General features: G+C 44.3%; 1 protein-coding gene across 2 annotated transcripts; it reads right to left on the reverse strand.

The window, feature by feature from the left end:
* Positions 1 to 1,016: 1,016 nt before the first annotated feature.
* mrc1b (mannose receptor, C type 1b) lies at positions 1,017 to 11,930 on the reverse strand. 2 transcript variants are annotated; one of them, XM_062482470.1, is made up of 31 exons: positions 11,768 to 11,930; positions 11,212 to 11,565; positions 10,939 to 11,109; positions 10,300 to 10,455; positions 9,999 to 10,112; positions 9,666 to 9,803; positions 9,367 to 9,543; positions 8,779 to 8,933; positions 8,414 to 8,527; positions 7,845 to 7,960; positions 7,404 to 7,552; positions 7,048 to 7,247; positions 6,854 to 6,969; positions 6,560 to 6,632; positions 6,254 to 6,398; positions 5,948 to 5,986; positions 5,568 to 5,731; positions 5,413 to 5,474; positions 5,064 to 5,164; positions 4,434 to 4,576; positions 3,914 to 4,016; positions 3,630 to 3,766; positions 3,498 to 3,536; positions 3,253 to 3,349; positions 2,905 to 3,137; positions 2,529 to 2,694; positions 2,213 to 2,389; positions 1,993 to 2,109; positions 1,707 to 1,859; positions 1,526 to 1,555; positions 1,017 to 1,442 (listed from the first exon to the last, which is right to left on the reverse strand). In XM_062482470.1, exons 1-31 carry the CDS (start codon positions 11,838 to 11,840, stop codon positions 1,234 to 1,236), a joined length of 4,221 nt encoding a protein of 1,406 aa, XP_062338454.1. In that variant the 5' UTR covers positions 11,841 to 11,930; the 3' UTR covers positions 1,017 to 1,233. The 2 variants fall into 2 exon arrangements, with proteins under 2 accessions (XP_062338454.1, XP_062338453.1); XM_062482469.1 differs by having other exon boundaries at positions 6,560 to 6,635.
* Between the last annotated feature and the right edge of the window lie 2,074 nt (positions 11,931 to 14,004).

Raw genomic sequence — 14,004 nt, forward strand, 5'->3', positions numbered from 1 at the left:
GGATCTTATAATGCCACAGTAAACTGTTTTTCCTCGGTTACTCTCTAGCACAGTCGTTCGGACAGGTCCTCTGAACAATGCCAGAGAAAAAAGAAAAAAAAAAGTTCACACTGATTAATGTGCATACGTAAGTACATTTTTTTATTTCAATAGCAATGAATATGAAAAAAAGCTCATTACGATAGTAATAATGCTCTTTTAATAGGCTATATATCACTTGATATGTACGGATGTATGGTGCATAACAAAATAATAAACTAATCTAGCATAATAAATACATTTAAAATCATAATAAAATCTCCACAATAATACCCATGTAATTTTCGGTAACAGACGGAGCCGGCCCAACATTAAAGAAAGGAAAAATGATCTGGCCCTCGCAGAATTTTTTGGGGGGACCCCTGCTCTAGCAGGTTTAATGATGTGTCTTTTGGTGTGAGTGGTGACAGTTGTTTAGGTGGTAGTCTAGGCTACTTGAAACAGCAAGCTACTTGTGTGTTTTGCAAAGGTAGTTTATTCCAAGTTCCACAGGTTTTGGTTATCTTCATTTTTCAAGAGTATAGTATTAAAATAATAAACTTGAGGTTCCTTTCTGATGAAATGAAAGAAAATGAGATGCCCCTCCAAATGAGAGAACATGATGAAGTGCCCTTGCAATGGAGAGAAAACAATCCCAGTGAAAAAAATGAAATGCTGTTCCCTACAGTCTCCCTCCAGGCTCACTGATCTCTGTGTCATATTCCTGAGAAAAAGACACCAGACGAAGTTGTATTGTTTTTACAAGTATTTGAACCCTGTATTCAAATTGTTTTCAGTTCTCTCCACAAGTTAATTTAGAGCTGGTTATTTCGCTCTGGTTGCAAAGAAGATATTTATTTTTGAAGCTTTGATCATTATTTTCCAATTAGCTTTGCTTCAGTTACTTCAGGTTTCATACTATATATACCCCAGGCTGCATTTGATGTTAGGTAACAGGAGTTGGAACCATGTCATAATAAAGACAAGCATCCAATGTAACGTTTGAGACACCATTTTATGATTTACAGTTTAGGTAAGATAGAGTTGTAGGTGAACATTCAGTGAACTAGTCTCAGATACAAGAAGGTTCATATCTGCCTTCTAAGTGAATCAGCATTTTAGAAAAAAACGTGACCAGAAATGATTCAGCAAAAATGATTTGTGTTTCAATGATTATAATACATATCCTATCACGGTGCCGTCGGCTGAGGGTCCTTAATCCTCGATCAGTTTATTGCTGTCTACAACGTTGTCCTTGGAATGTCCTTGGTTGAAATACAGAGGGTTCTCAAAGGGGATGGTCAGGGATCGTCCTGATCGCTTGTAGATAATAAAGACTCCGACTCCGACCAATGAGAGGACGATAAGAACCATTGCTACCACTATACCAGCGTGGGTGCTATGGTTACCCTCCAGGTTAGGTGCTGCAGGACCACAGAGTTCAAAATGAGTACACACCAACTACTCCTCTCCAACATTAGATTTGACTTTTGCCTCATTAACTTACCATTTGTAGGATTTGAGATCTGAAGTGGTACTGTAAAGAAGTTGAAAGAGTAAATTTTGAATTATCACAGAATCTTCCTCCCAATAATATCTTCTGAACGATCACTGCTCAAGTGTACTGTAAATCAAGTCATGTTAAATCACAAATGAAATCACACCTCTTAACGATCACATGCTCTCACCTTTTGCTTTCTTGCAGATGTGGCCTGCTGTGGCCCACCTGTGTTCAGTGGACCACATCCCGCTTGTAGAGATCTGGCCATATTCGTTATCAGGGCTGTCCTCATCCCAGTTAGTGTAGTCCATCACAGATTTATCTATCCATAGCCACTTCCCTAAGGAAGCAGAGGACAGACTGTACACTCCTTCTACTTTACGTCATGTATTTATCTAATGTGTATCTTAGTGGAGAATCATTTAATGGAGAATGTCTACTGACATGTGTTTTAAGTCGTTGGCGGTACTTACCAGTGACGGTTTTGTAGAGACCGAGCCAGAAGCTTGTACGAGTGTCTTTAAAGATCTCTATGTGGTTTTTGATGAAAGCTTGTTCAGCAGGATTCTCGATACTAACCATACTTGCCCCTGTACACAAAACCACATTGACATACTTTAAGACCACTGAATTCTACCTGGTCATAAAAAGTGAAGTGAGCATGACCTATAAAATGTAGAACCCTGTTTTTACCCAGGGAAATGCAGTCCATCATGGCAGAATTCCAAGCCTCGTTGTCTAAGGAGAAGGAATAACAGTGGCCGCGGAACGGTATCCAGGAGACGGGCGATTTCCATGGCAACTCTTCTGGTCCATCCTCCTCCACGGTGCACACACCTTCATACTGCTCAGGTAGCTCTGGGGGGGTGTCTGGGAGGGGGGGGGGGATTTTGAGATGAATCCGGTGACATCCGGTGACAATCCTGTGACATTGCCAGGGTAACAAATGCATACTGGGTTGTCACTGTGGCATGCGGAGGTGACACGTCTGCTAGGCGGGGCGTCGTACCTCTGGACTGTTTGCAGACACTGAAGTAGGTGTGGTTGCAAAGAGAGGTCTTCCACTTTCCGTCCACATCTATGTACACACAGGGGTTCCTCTTAGCGGGCTCGTCTGGGCCCCAGTGAGTCAGTTTCAGAAGCCAGTTGTCGATCCATCTGAAATATCCACCCGTCTGAAAGGAACCATTTGTTTACTGTTCTGTGGATTTCCACAGTTGTGAACCTTGCACTACTGGAGTAAAACCCTACCAAATCACTATGGCAACATTGGAACCTTATAATACTACTTAATCCATGCAATAGGACTGGGGGTAACATCATAACATACGATCACATAATAACAAATAACTACCTATACTGTCATAAATATCTATACTGTATACCTCTTCCTTATTGAGACCAATCCACAGAGGAGCGTTGAGCTTCATAACCTGCAGCTCCACGTAAGCCTGGGCCTCCTCGTGCAGAAGGCTGGCCAGCTGAGCGCTCTGTCTCTCACACTGACTTTTGGCGTCCATCCAGCTCATCTTCTGGGTCACAACCTGGTAGGAATCGTTGCCTAACTTGATGGGGGTTTTGGGGTACGACGTGGGCTGATCCGGGGGGAGATTGGGATCTGGGGAGGAGATGGGGGGGTGAGTTGTTTGGTGTAAATAGCTTGTGACCACAACCAACACGACTGTGTTTGACTGTGTGTTGGCAAACAGTTTTGGGGACAGTGTAGTACCCACCCAGTGGGCGCTGGCAGATGTATGCATTTGTGTCGTTGCAGTTTTTGGTCACCCATTTCCCACTGGAGGGCCCACTGGACATCACAACACACTCATTCTAGAAGAAAAAACAACAAACGATTGTGACCGTGTATTATGTTGGTGTATATGGTGATGAGGACGATAACTATTTTTTTCAGTGTAATGAACGATGGTATGGTACATATCACTAAAGTGCCTATTAAGAAGAGCTCAAACCACTTTACCTCTACGGAAAAAAATCGGCGACTCCATCTCCAATAATACTAAAATTATAAAACAGACATTCATTTCAGCAAAACGCTGTAGCAACACGTGTTTTGAAAAGCTAGTTAAATAAAGGTAAACTGCCTCCTTACAGAATCAGGTTGCCCTTCAGCCCAGTTGGCATATTTGCAAGGCTGGCTGTCAGTCCAGAGGAACTGGTCTCGGCCAAACATGGTCAGACCAATCCACAGGTCCATACTGCCACCAGACGACATGCTCATCAGAAATACTGAAAAACAAACAGCAGAGACCTAGTCAGCCATTCAAAGTGTACTATACATGTACTGGAGAGACGTACTGGAATCACACAGCAACAGTGGCCTGTAGGAGCGTATTGTTCTTGGCCAAAATCACATATCCATAAACGCAAACAAACCTTGCACCTGTCTCGTAATGACGGAAGCCAGGTTTCCTGCCATGTCTCTGCATCTCACCTTGGCCTCGTGCCAAGACTCCGGAGACGTCACCACTTTGTAACACTGAGAGAAACAGACATTCAGTGTTGATTTCAAAGTCCCACTGTAAAACAGTACATTGTATGCAGTATGATCGACACTAATCGAATGGAGCAAAGTTAGTGCAACCGGGTGAACTGCATTCATCCTGTAAAAACAAACATGGCTGCTGCTCGACTATGTGACTGCTTCAGTCTGCACACGCAGACTTCTACAAACACGGTACTTCTGCCATGTTGTTGTGGTTGCACGCCTGTCAGAGAGGTGGTTCCTCATAGCGTTTCTTGCCTGTTCTAATGAATGTACAAGTCTACTGTCCGCTTGCAAACCAGACCTCCCCGTATCCCCTTCAGCAGCACCATCCTAACATTTCTATGCAACGAATGGCCTGAGAGAGTTACTAACTGAACGTCAATGGGTGGTTGTTGTTCACCAGCTGACCTTTGACCTGAAGTGGAGCCAGTTGGATGGGCATCTCCCCCGCGGGGGGGGGGTGGGGGCCACGGTGCTGTTCACCGGAGGGGTGGCCCTCCTCTTACAGAAGGATTTCATCTCCGTCCCACAGTTGACGTTCTGCCAGAACCCTGCACACACACACACACACACACGTACGCACACACATACGCACAAACATAAGTTTGCACACACACACTGTATAAGACATGGTCACCATTGCAGTGTTTTGTATTTCTGCGGTATGTACAATAGTTTTTAAGTAAGGCTGATACAATTTGTGTTAAGTATGATAGATGATACATTTATCTCCGGATTCCTAACACTTTCCTCTCTGTAAAACAGCATGGTGTTCAGTAATCCCAATCCTTCTAAAACACAACAGCTCACATCTTGGTGTTCAGTAATCCCAATCCTTCTAAAACACAACAGCTCACATCTTGGTGTTCAGTAATCCCAATCCTTCTAAAACACAACAGCTCACATTTTGGTGTTCAGTAATCCCAATCCTTCTTAAACACAACAGCTCACATCTTGGTGTTCAGTAATCCCAATCCTTCTAAAAAACAACAGCTCACATCTTGGTGTTCAGTAATCCCAATCCTTCTCACAACTCACCCATGCTGTTGGTCATGAGCACACAGTTCTCGTCGAAACTTTTAAAGCTCGGAAATTCCTGGTACCATCTCTGAAACACCAGTGGAGAGCCATCCATCCACCTAGGCACCAAAACAACTCGTCAGAGGGACCAGCGCTTGCCCAGAATAAAGACAGTTTGAATTTAAATGTGGTCTTTGCTGGTCTTTGCTGGCCCTAGTCATGGAAGTGAGGAAGACTCTCATGTTGCATCACAGTTGGACCGATGGCTTCCTGTTCTACACCAGGTAAAGGCAGCCATGTTTGCTTTTAAAGTAAACTGCTCACATTGTGTCAAGTCAAACTATTGTTATTCCAAAAACACACTCACCCAAATGAACTGTCATAATCCACTGATAGTCCAATATAATAATCTCCATATTCTCTGGCAATCTAAAAACAAAACAAGCTAAATGTGAGCTAAATCCAAGTTGATGTGACTATAGCACAAACAAAATAGTTTTGACTGACAACTTGCTAGTGTACCTGTTTCCACAAGAAGATGTTTTCCTCTTCTCCGTTGATGGTTGCTAGGTCACCATGATTATCTTTGCAGAACTTTCTGGCCTCCTGCATGTGCTCTGTATCATGGTTGATGTAATACTGATAACCCTTGTACAGCAGCCAGCCATCCTCTGTGCTATTGTAGTCTGTGTCCAATATCACAAGGACTGATGTGAGATGACGGTGACCATTAAAGGTTAGCAGTGCAGTTTAATAGGGTGTTGTGCAGTGTGGTGTGGGTGTGCGTATGTGTGGATGTGTATGTGTGTGTATGTGTGTGTGTGGGGGGGGGTATATGTTTGTGTGTGTGTGTGGGTGTACGTATGTGTGGATGGGGGGAGTGATACTAATAGATGACTTACCTGCAATAGTGTCATTTGGAGGAGGGTGTGGTGTCACTCCTGTTTACATGCATGCACACACACAAACACACACACACACACAAACACACACACACACAAACATGCGCACACAAAAAAACACACAGAGAACACCCTCAATGAAACCCACTAATGCCCCCATGAGTGAGTCCACCTGCATCACTGAATGGGGGCACACTTCCTGTGCAAAATCCTTTGTGGCGCCAACATTTCACAGTGTCCATCACGCAATTACATTACTCCTGTTGCCGTGAAGTAACTGAGCAACTTGACCCTGTCGACCCCTACCTTTTTGGATCTGACAGAACCAGTCATTGTAGCTTTCACAGTGAATATCGTTCCATAGTCCTTCGTCACCATAGTGATGTTCAACACACAGCTCCACAGCCATATGGCTGTTTGGCTCTCCCTCCATCCAGTTTTGGAAATTGAGCTAGTGGAGAAAACCAACGACATATCAACAAATGCCAGTGTTCACGGGGCAAACACAAGCTACGTGTGGTGACACCAGAAGCGTGGCTTTCATTATACGTTAAACCTTTCAAAGCCTTGAAGTGTCACTGAGCAAAAATTGAGTATTTGAATGGAACTCACCGGAGATCCGTCGCTCCACGCCCAGCCAGTTTGCGGGTCCAGAGCGCTGAGGCCCACCCAGGCTTTACCTCTCCTACTGGGCCCAACATGGAAGGAAATTAGACTGACAACTGAAACTCAGTATTGATGACTGAATGTGCGTGTAACTAATTAGTGGTTCACATAGAACTATTGTTTATTTATTACTTATTGCAGAGCATGTCTTCCACCGACTGGGTGAAGCTGGGTCATTTTCAAACTAAGGGCCCCCTCAAAATGAAGGGCAGAGTTCCATGGTTAAATCTGGCATCTTACTGGATTGAAGCCTCGTCCAGTTTGCTGTGGATGCTGAGGAGGTCCCCTCCGATCGCCCTGCAGTAATCTCTGGCCTCAAACCAGGTCTTCTCCCCTGACCGTGGCCCGGTGAAGAACTGCAGAAGCACACTGAAGGATTAGCAACACATCCATTCTCATAAACGATGACAAATATTTTCTTTCTTTTTTTTTACCTTGAAGCACATGTGTCTATTTCCCACAGGAGACCAGTCCTCAGCACACCTGGAAGGGACTGGCGTTGCTGGGGCAACTGTACTGACCACCCCTTCTGCCAGATGCTTGCAGATATATTTTTCCTTATTTGTGCAGCTCAGGACATCCCATAATCCAGCCACAATCCCAGTTGATATGGCAACGCAGCCTTGTAGTCTGCCTTCAAATTTCACAACCAAGAATTAAAGGATGAAATAAACATTACACCTTGAACTCTAAATGCCTGTCATGCAATCTAATAACCTTGAAATTGTTATGCCTGTCATGCAATCTATTTGTTGCTGTAGAACTGTATATGGTGCATGCAAGTGGATACCTGGCATTCCTGCATTCCAGTGAGTATAGGTCGCAACCTGATTGGTTGTCCACTCAAAGAACTCATAGTTTCTCTTATTGTCCAAACCAATCCAGAAGTGCTTTTCTGACCTCCTCCCCAACAGGCTCACCAGAAAGGCATTGTCTATTCTGGAAACACCACCATGGAACATGGAATAGAAACGGTTGAATGTAAGATGAGTAAAGATGTCGCTGGCATATTTGTCCTCATGCAGTGTGTGTGGCAGTAGATGTGTTAACATTACATTTACATTTAGTCATCTAGCAGATGTTCTTATCCAGAGCGACAAGTAGGGTGAAGTGCCTTGCCCAAGGACACAACGTAATTTTTGCACGGACGGGAATCAAACCGGCAACCTTCTGATTACTAGCCCGATTCCCTAACCGCTCAGCCACCTGACCCCGTGTTTATCTCTCTTACCCGTTTGGAACGTCAGCCAGATAAGAGCCGGAGCTGCTACACGCTTCCTTAGCTTCCTGAAACGTCTTCACCTCAGCCCCGGTGAGGTAGCAATATGAGCCATGTCTTCTCCATCCCTACACATACACACACACACACACACACTCACTGTACATTTGTATCCATGTCAGTTGTTATTAGCAACTGGTATAATGAAGTATTAGAATGGCACAGATCAACTAGGCACATAGGCGGAAATCCCGGAGGGGACAGGGGGACACGACCCCCCCATCCTGGGAAAAATAGGATTTGTCCCCCCCCAATAAATCACTGTAAACAAATGGAAATTTTAATAATATTAAATATACATTTAGCATAATACAATGTAAGCTATGTGTTACAGCAGTAATTTTGGTGTCCCCTTCAGGAATTGCTCTTGAGAAAATGTCATATAATTGTCCCCCCCAAAATTGATAGCAGATTTTTGCCACTGACTAGGCAAGTCAACTATGTGGTGAAACCAAACCAAACAACACAGAAGTATTGTCATGAGATGGCTGTATCACGGCTGGGTTGTCAACACGACTTACAGGCTTGCAGCCTGGATTGGTCTCCACAGTTCCTCCACTTGGTTTGGGAGCTGAGTTGGTCTTGCACACAAACCCGTGTTTGTTCTCACACGCGGCGTCGCTCCACTTGCCGTCCTGCCAGAGACACAGAGCAGAGAGACTCGTCAGAACCACCCGGAGGATCGCATCTTCTGTTGGGTTTGTGTGTGTGCATTCATGTGTGTTTTTGTGCATTCGTTTGTGTGTTAGTGTGCGTGCAAACGTGTGTCTGTGTGCGCGTTCGTGTGTGTTTGAGTGTGTGTGTTTTGTGTGTCGGTGTATTCCCATGCACGGGTTTGTTGTGTGCCCACGTGAAGGCTCACGTGTGCGCATGCGTGTGTGCTTACCGCGCCATTAATGAGAACACAGTGCTTTCTCCGCTGACTGTGGGCGGGCTCTCCAACACTCCAGTGGGTGAATCTCACACTGGACTGGTCGCTCCATTCAAACAAGAGGTCAGTCTTGTGGTCGTTAAGGCCTATCCACAGCATATCATCGACCCCTAAACAAAACAACAAAAGAAACAGGAAAACCACAGGCCATGTCACTGACACACTCAAAATTCAGCAATGGATCAGTGTGTATGACACTTAATTTCACATATTATTAACCGTACTTTTAAAATTCAACTGACAAAATGTTCAGTTATTTCTGTTGCGTTGTTATTACTTCAAGTACTGTCCATTGCAAACATCTGGATTACATTTACATTTAGTCATTTAGCAGACGCCCTTATCCAGAGCGACTTACAGTAAGTACAGGGACATTCCCCCCGAAGCAAGTAGGGTGAAGTGCCTTGTCCAAGGACACAACGTCATTTGACACGGCCGGGAATCGAACTGGCAACCTTAAGATTACTAGCCCGACTCCCTCACCGCTCAGCCATCTGACTCTCCTTGTTGAAAGGCGTGTGGTTCAGCTTTGATTATTCTTACTGTATCCCAGTTGAGAGATGACAAAGCTTTGCTCTTCGATGTTGTGAAGGCTGGCTAGGTCCCCCCCCTCCTTGCGACACTGGTTACGAGCCTCCATCCACGTCTTCTGGTCTCTGTGCAGCTGGAAGCAGTGGCCAGTGTAGGGAATCCACGGAGCGGTACAGAAACCTTGATCCACTAACCATGCAAGACGTGGGGGGGGGGGGGGGGAGAAGGGAGAGAATATATGTTTTTATTCTCCACTCCGCAGATGTGTGTTGTGCTGGGAGAAGAGAACAGAGCGGAATACCCTGGATTACCTGGATCGACAGGAGGTTGTGTCTTGTGCTTCTGACAGACGTAGCCCAGCTTCTTGGTGCAGAGGGAACTCTGCCAGTCAGACTGCACCTCTGAGTTCATCAGCGCACAGCTGTGTCCAGGGTTAGGTTGAGGATTTCCTGTGGCCAGACAACAGGACAATAACAGTGACAGCATGACTCATGTTCAGCACAGTTAGTATGGAAATCAGATTCTCATCTGAAAAGTGACGTCTTTACCAATGATGGTATACGATCGAATCTCCCTAAGCCAGTTAGAATGGCATGATGGTGGGTCAGGTGTTGTCCAGGGTAGGGTGTGCTCAGTTCACCTACCAGCTTCCCACCTCAGGTAACTCAGAGGCCTTCCACTGCTCCAATGCCAGCCACTTTCCTGATCCAGACTGTTCAGACCAATCCACAGCTTTTGTTTCACATTTCCCAAAAGTCCTGCATGTGAGATAGAGGGAGAGAGACAGAGAGAGAGAGGGGAAAAGACAGAGAAAGAGAGAGAGGGAAACCGAGAGAGTGCATGAGAGATGAGGGGTAAAACCAAATATCAGACCATTAAAAAAGTTTAAACGACGAGCTACAAATTGCATGGGTCATTTCAAGACTAGCCACCAGGTGGCGCTACCTGCAACGTAAGCATGCTCGTGGGGCTCAGATATGGAGACCAGGTCACTCTCCTGCTGCTGACAGCTCTGACTGGCTTGGTGCCAAGTCAAAGCTGATTGGACGTTGAGTTGGTAGAACTCGTTTGTCACTGGGTTCTTGGTCCAATAAGCAGTAGCTGTTTTGTATGGAGAGATAAAGGCAACAGTTAACCTGACATCGATGCAGACACTTTCATCTAAATGGACAGGCAAATAGTGCATAGTAAGCAGTCTAATATTGTATTAGTGGTTAATGCAAAGCTATGGATTGTATTTTTTCAGAGGTGGAGAAAAGACAATTAGTACTGTACCTGGTCAAATGTAACTCATGTCAATTAGAATAGTAGGAACATAGGACTTAGATGTGCATCGTTATTTTCTCTCTCTGTCTCTTTCTTTCTTGCACATTATGCACATGAACACTTTCTTACTTTTTGTCTCTCAAGAGGCACGTCATATTTTATATTCCTCTCTCTCTCTCTTTCTCTCTCTCTCTCTCTCTCTCTCTCTCTCTCTCTCTCTCTCTCTCTCTCTCTCTCTCTATCTCTCTCTCTCTCTCTCTCTCTCTCTCTCTCTCTCTCTCTCTCTCTCATACCCACAGTCCTACGAGCACTACTTACATGTAGTTGGGCAGTATCCCCAGAGTTCATCTGTATATTTGGTAGTGACTGAACACCAGGTACGCTTAGTGGTCGAATCAAATGTAGTACAGCTTCCAAAACTTTTATTTTTGTAATAGAAAGGAAACTGGCATGGTCGGCCATTCGCGTTCCCTGAAATAGTGAAATACTCTGAAACATACGAGAAAACAACATGACCAATAAGTACATCCTTAGACACAAATCCACTGTTAATAAAAGCCTCTCACTTCTGCTCCTATAAGTATGGCATACCCCTGTGAGTTCTGGTACACGGGCCATCGGAGGTTCCATAGATGACAAACTGGCTTTGAGGTCCTGTGTCTTTGGATAACTCTAAGTTAATGTTGCTGGAGCTGCGAATGAACATCTTCTGGCCTTTGAGGGCCACCAGGGTGTTGTTGCATTCCCACTGCTGGAGCTCACTGGTCTCGTCGCAGTCGTACCAGCCCAGCGCACTGCCCTCAGTCTTGCCATGGGCACCCAGGCACTTGTTAGAGCTTAGCAGAAGGATTCGCCCGTAGGAAGCCCAGCACAGGTCAACGCAACGTTTCCCCAGGACCCCCAAGCAAGCCTGAGTTCCCACGTTTTGAAGACTGAACTTGTCATCTGTGGACAAATGTAAATAAGACATGTTGAGAGTTTACTTGACAACAAGTACAGTGTAACAATGCCAAATTTATCTTGCAGTCCAATGTGCAGGTTTGGTGCTCTTTCAGTGTCACATGGACAAGAAACAGCAACAACAGTCAAAGGTCCTCCCCAACAGAACAACATGTAGACATCATCACCAGCAACAGCAGTACAGTACCTGAAAGACAAGCACCCAGCCAGCTCTGGATGTGTAGCACGCTAACCGCTAAAGCTATCCTGACGGTGAGCATCGTGTTCAGACTCTGACAGACCTGGTGTTAGACACTGTCTAAACACTGTCAGCACGAAAAGTGAAGTGAATGAAAGAGAATACACTTTTTTTTTTTACAACCAGTGGAAGATCCTGTCACATGTTTGTCCTTTTTAATGGGTGTGGGGGTTATGTGAGGGGTTTCCGGTAATGTTTCAGTCCTTGGTAACAACCCTAAGAGATGCCCATCCTCACGTCTCCACACGTCTAGATGAATATGTATTATTTTTCCTATTCTGGGCTGACTGTAGCATTATCATATTATTGTCATGCAACATCATTGAAGTAACATTTATGCACTTGATAAATTGCTTCAAATATATATTTTTTGTAGGTACGCTGCTTTTGACAATTTTCAAAAACAGTGATGACTGTACATATGCACGTAAACTCCAAAAGGCAACTTGTGTGGTGTGATTTATAAGATGTTTACATGTTTGAATCCACAAAGAGATGTGCTGTAAACTTAAACAGGATTTTTAAAAATTATAATAAAAACAGAAAACAACTTACAAACACACACAGTGTTGACAGAACAGGGGGTTTCTGTATTTGAAAGGGGAAGTGTGGTGACCGTTTCCAAATACCAGCCCAGGACCTACCTCAACTGTCCAGATCAGCAAAAAGGAAGCATCGGGAGACAGAGACTGAGACACAGAGAGGGGAAGTAAGAGGGTGAGAGATAAAGAGAGCGGGGAGGGCAGTTTGAGATCCACAGGAACCTCTAGGAAACTAGGTGTGACCTCTAGGAAACAGTAGGGCTCATTTTATTTTGTTTCTCCATCCGATACACCTCAGGGGACTGAGACTTTCCAGTTAAAGGAAGGTCATCGAGGAGTTAGCTTGTGATGCTTAACAAATAACAAGTTCTTATTGGATTCATGAGGCAGCGAGGACTCGGGGTTAGAGAAGGAGGCCAGGTCGTAAACTGTAGGGTACTAGATGTAGGGCACTAGATGTAGGGCACTAGATGTAGGTTACTAGATGTAGGTTACTAGATGTAGAGCACTAGATGTAGGGCACTAGATGTAGGGTACTAGATGTAGGGCACTAGATGTAGGGTACTAGATGTAGGGCACTAGATATAGGGTACTAGATGTAGGGTACTAGATGTAGGGCACTAGATGTAGGGTACTAGATGTAGGTTACTAGATGTAGGGTACTCGATGTAGGGTACTAGATGTAGGGTACTAGATGTAGGGCACTAGATGTAGGGTACTAGATGTAGGGCACTAGATGTAGGGTACTAGATGTAGGGCACTAGATGTAGGGTACTAGATGTAGGGTACTAGATGTAGGGTAATAGATGTAGGGTACTAGATGTAGGGTACTAGATGTAGGGTACTCGATGTAGGGTACTAGATGTAGGGCACTAGATGTAGGGTACTAGATGTAGGGTACTAGATGTAGGGTACTAGATGTAGGGTACTAGATGTAGGGTAATAGATGTAGGGTACTAGATGTAGGGTAATAGATGTAGGGTACTAGATGTAGGGTAATAGATGTAAGGTAATAGATGTAGGGCACTAGATGTAGGTACTAGATGTAGGGCACTAGATGTAGGGCACTAGATGTAGGTTTGCTACTTTGACAAACAACCGACCTTTATGAATTCCATCAGACAATATTGGCTGATATCTAACAGTGATACTAATGCCTTTGCATGTTGCTTGTGCATTGTAAGCAATGCAGTGGGCTCAGATTTCCTGACAGTTATTATCATACTGTGAAATATGCACACAAAAGAATTATATGATTTATTTTCTTTCATAAAAGCTGACTAGAAAGTTCCTGACCCCTCAATAACTTTCACCCATTGGGCCTCTGCAGTGTTTTTCGGACAATAGTAAGTCTGCAAGCACTGCAAAAAGCTGTGGTTATGCAATATCCTTTTGGGGGTGGATGCATGGTGGTTGTGTTGTAAGTTTAGATGCAGAAAATGGCTTTCGGTTCTCCTTTTTTCTTAGAATTACCAACATTCCCTTACTGCAATTCTTGCTTATGATTTCTGAAAACTAAACTGGCTACAAAAAGCAACATGTAATATTCCACTCAGTTCTAGATATCTTTGACAATCCTTTGACAGTATATTCATTCCTTCAAATTTCAAAGAAAGTTATAGTTTGAAATCAAGTGATATGATC

The sequence above is a fragment of the Osmerus eperlanus genome, chromosome 16 (assembly GCF_963692335.1).
Source record: "Osmerus eperlanus chromosome 16, fOsmEpe2.1, whole genome shotgun sequence".
Taxonomy (NCBI): Eukaryota; Metazoa; Chordata; class Actinopteri; order Osmeriformes; family Osmeridae; genus Osmerus; species Osmerus eperlanus.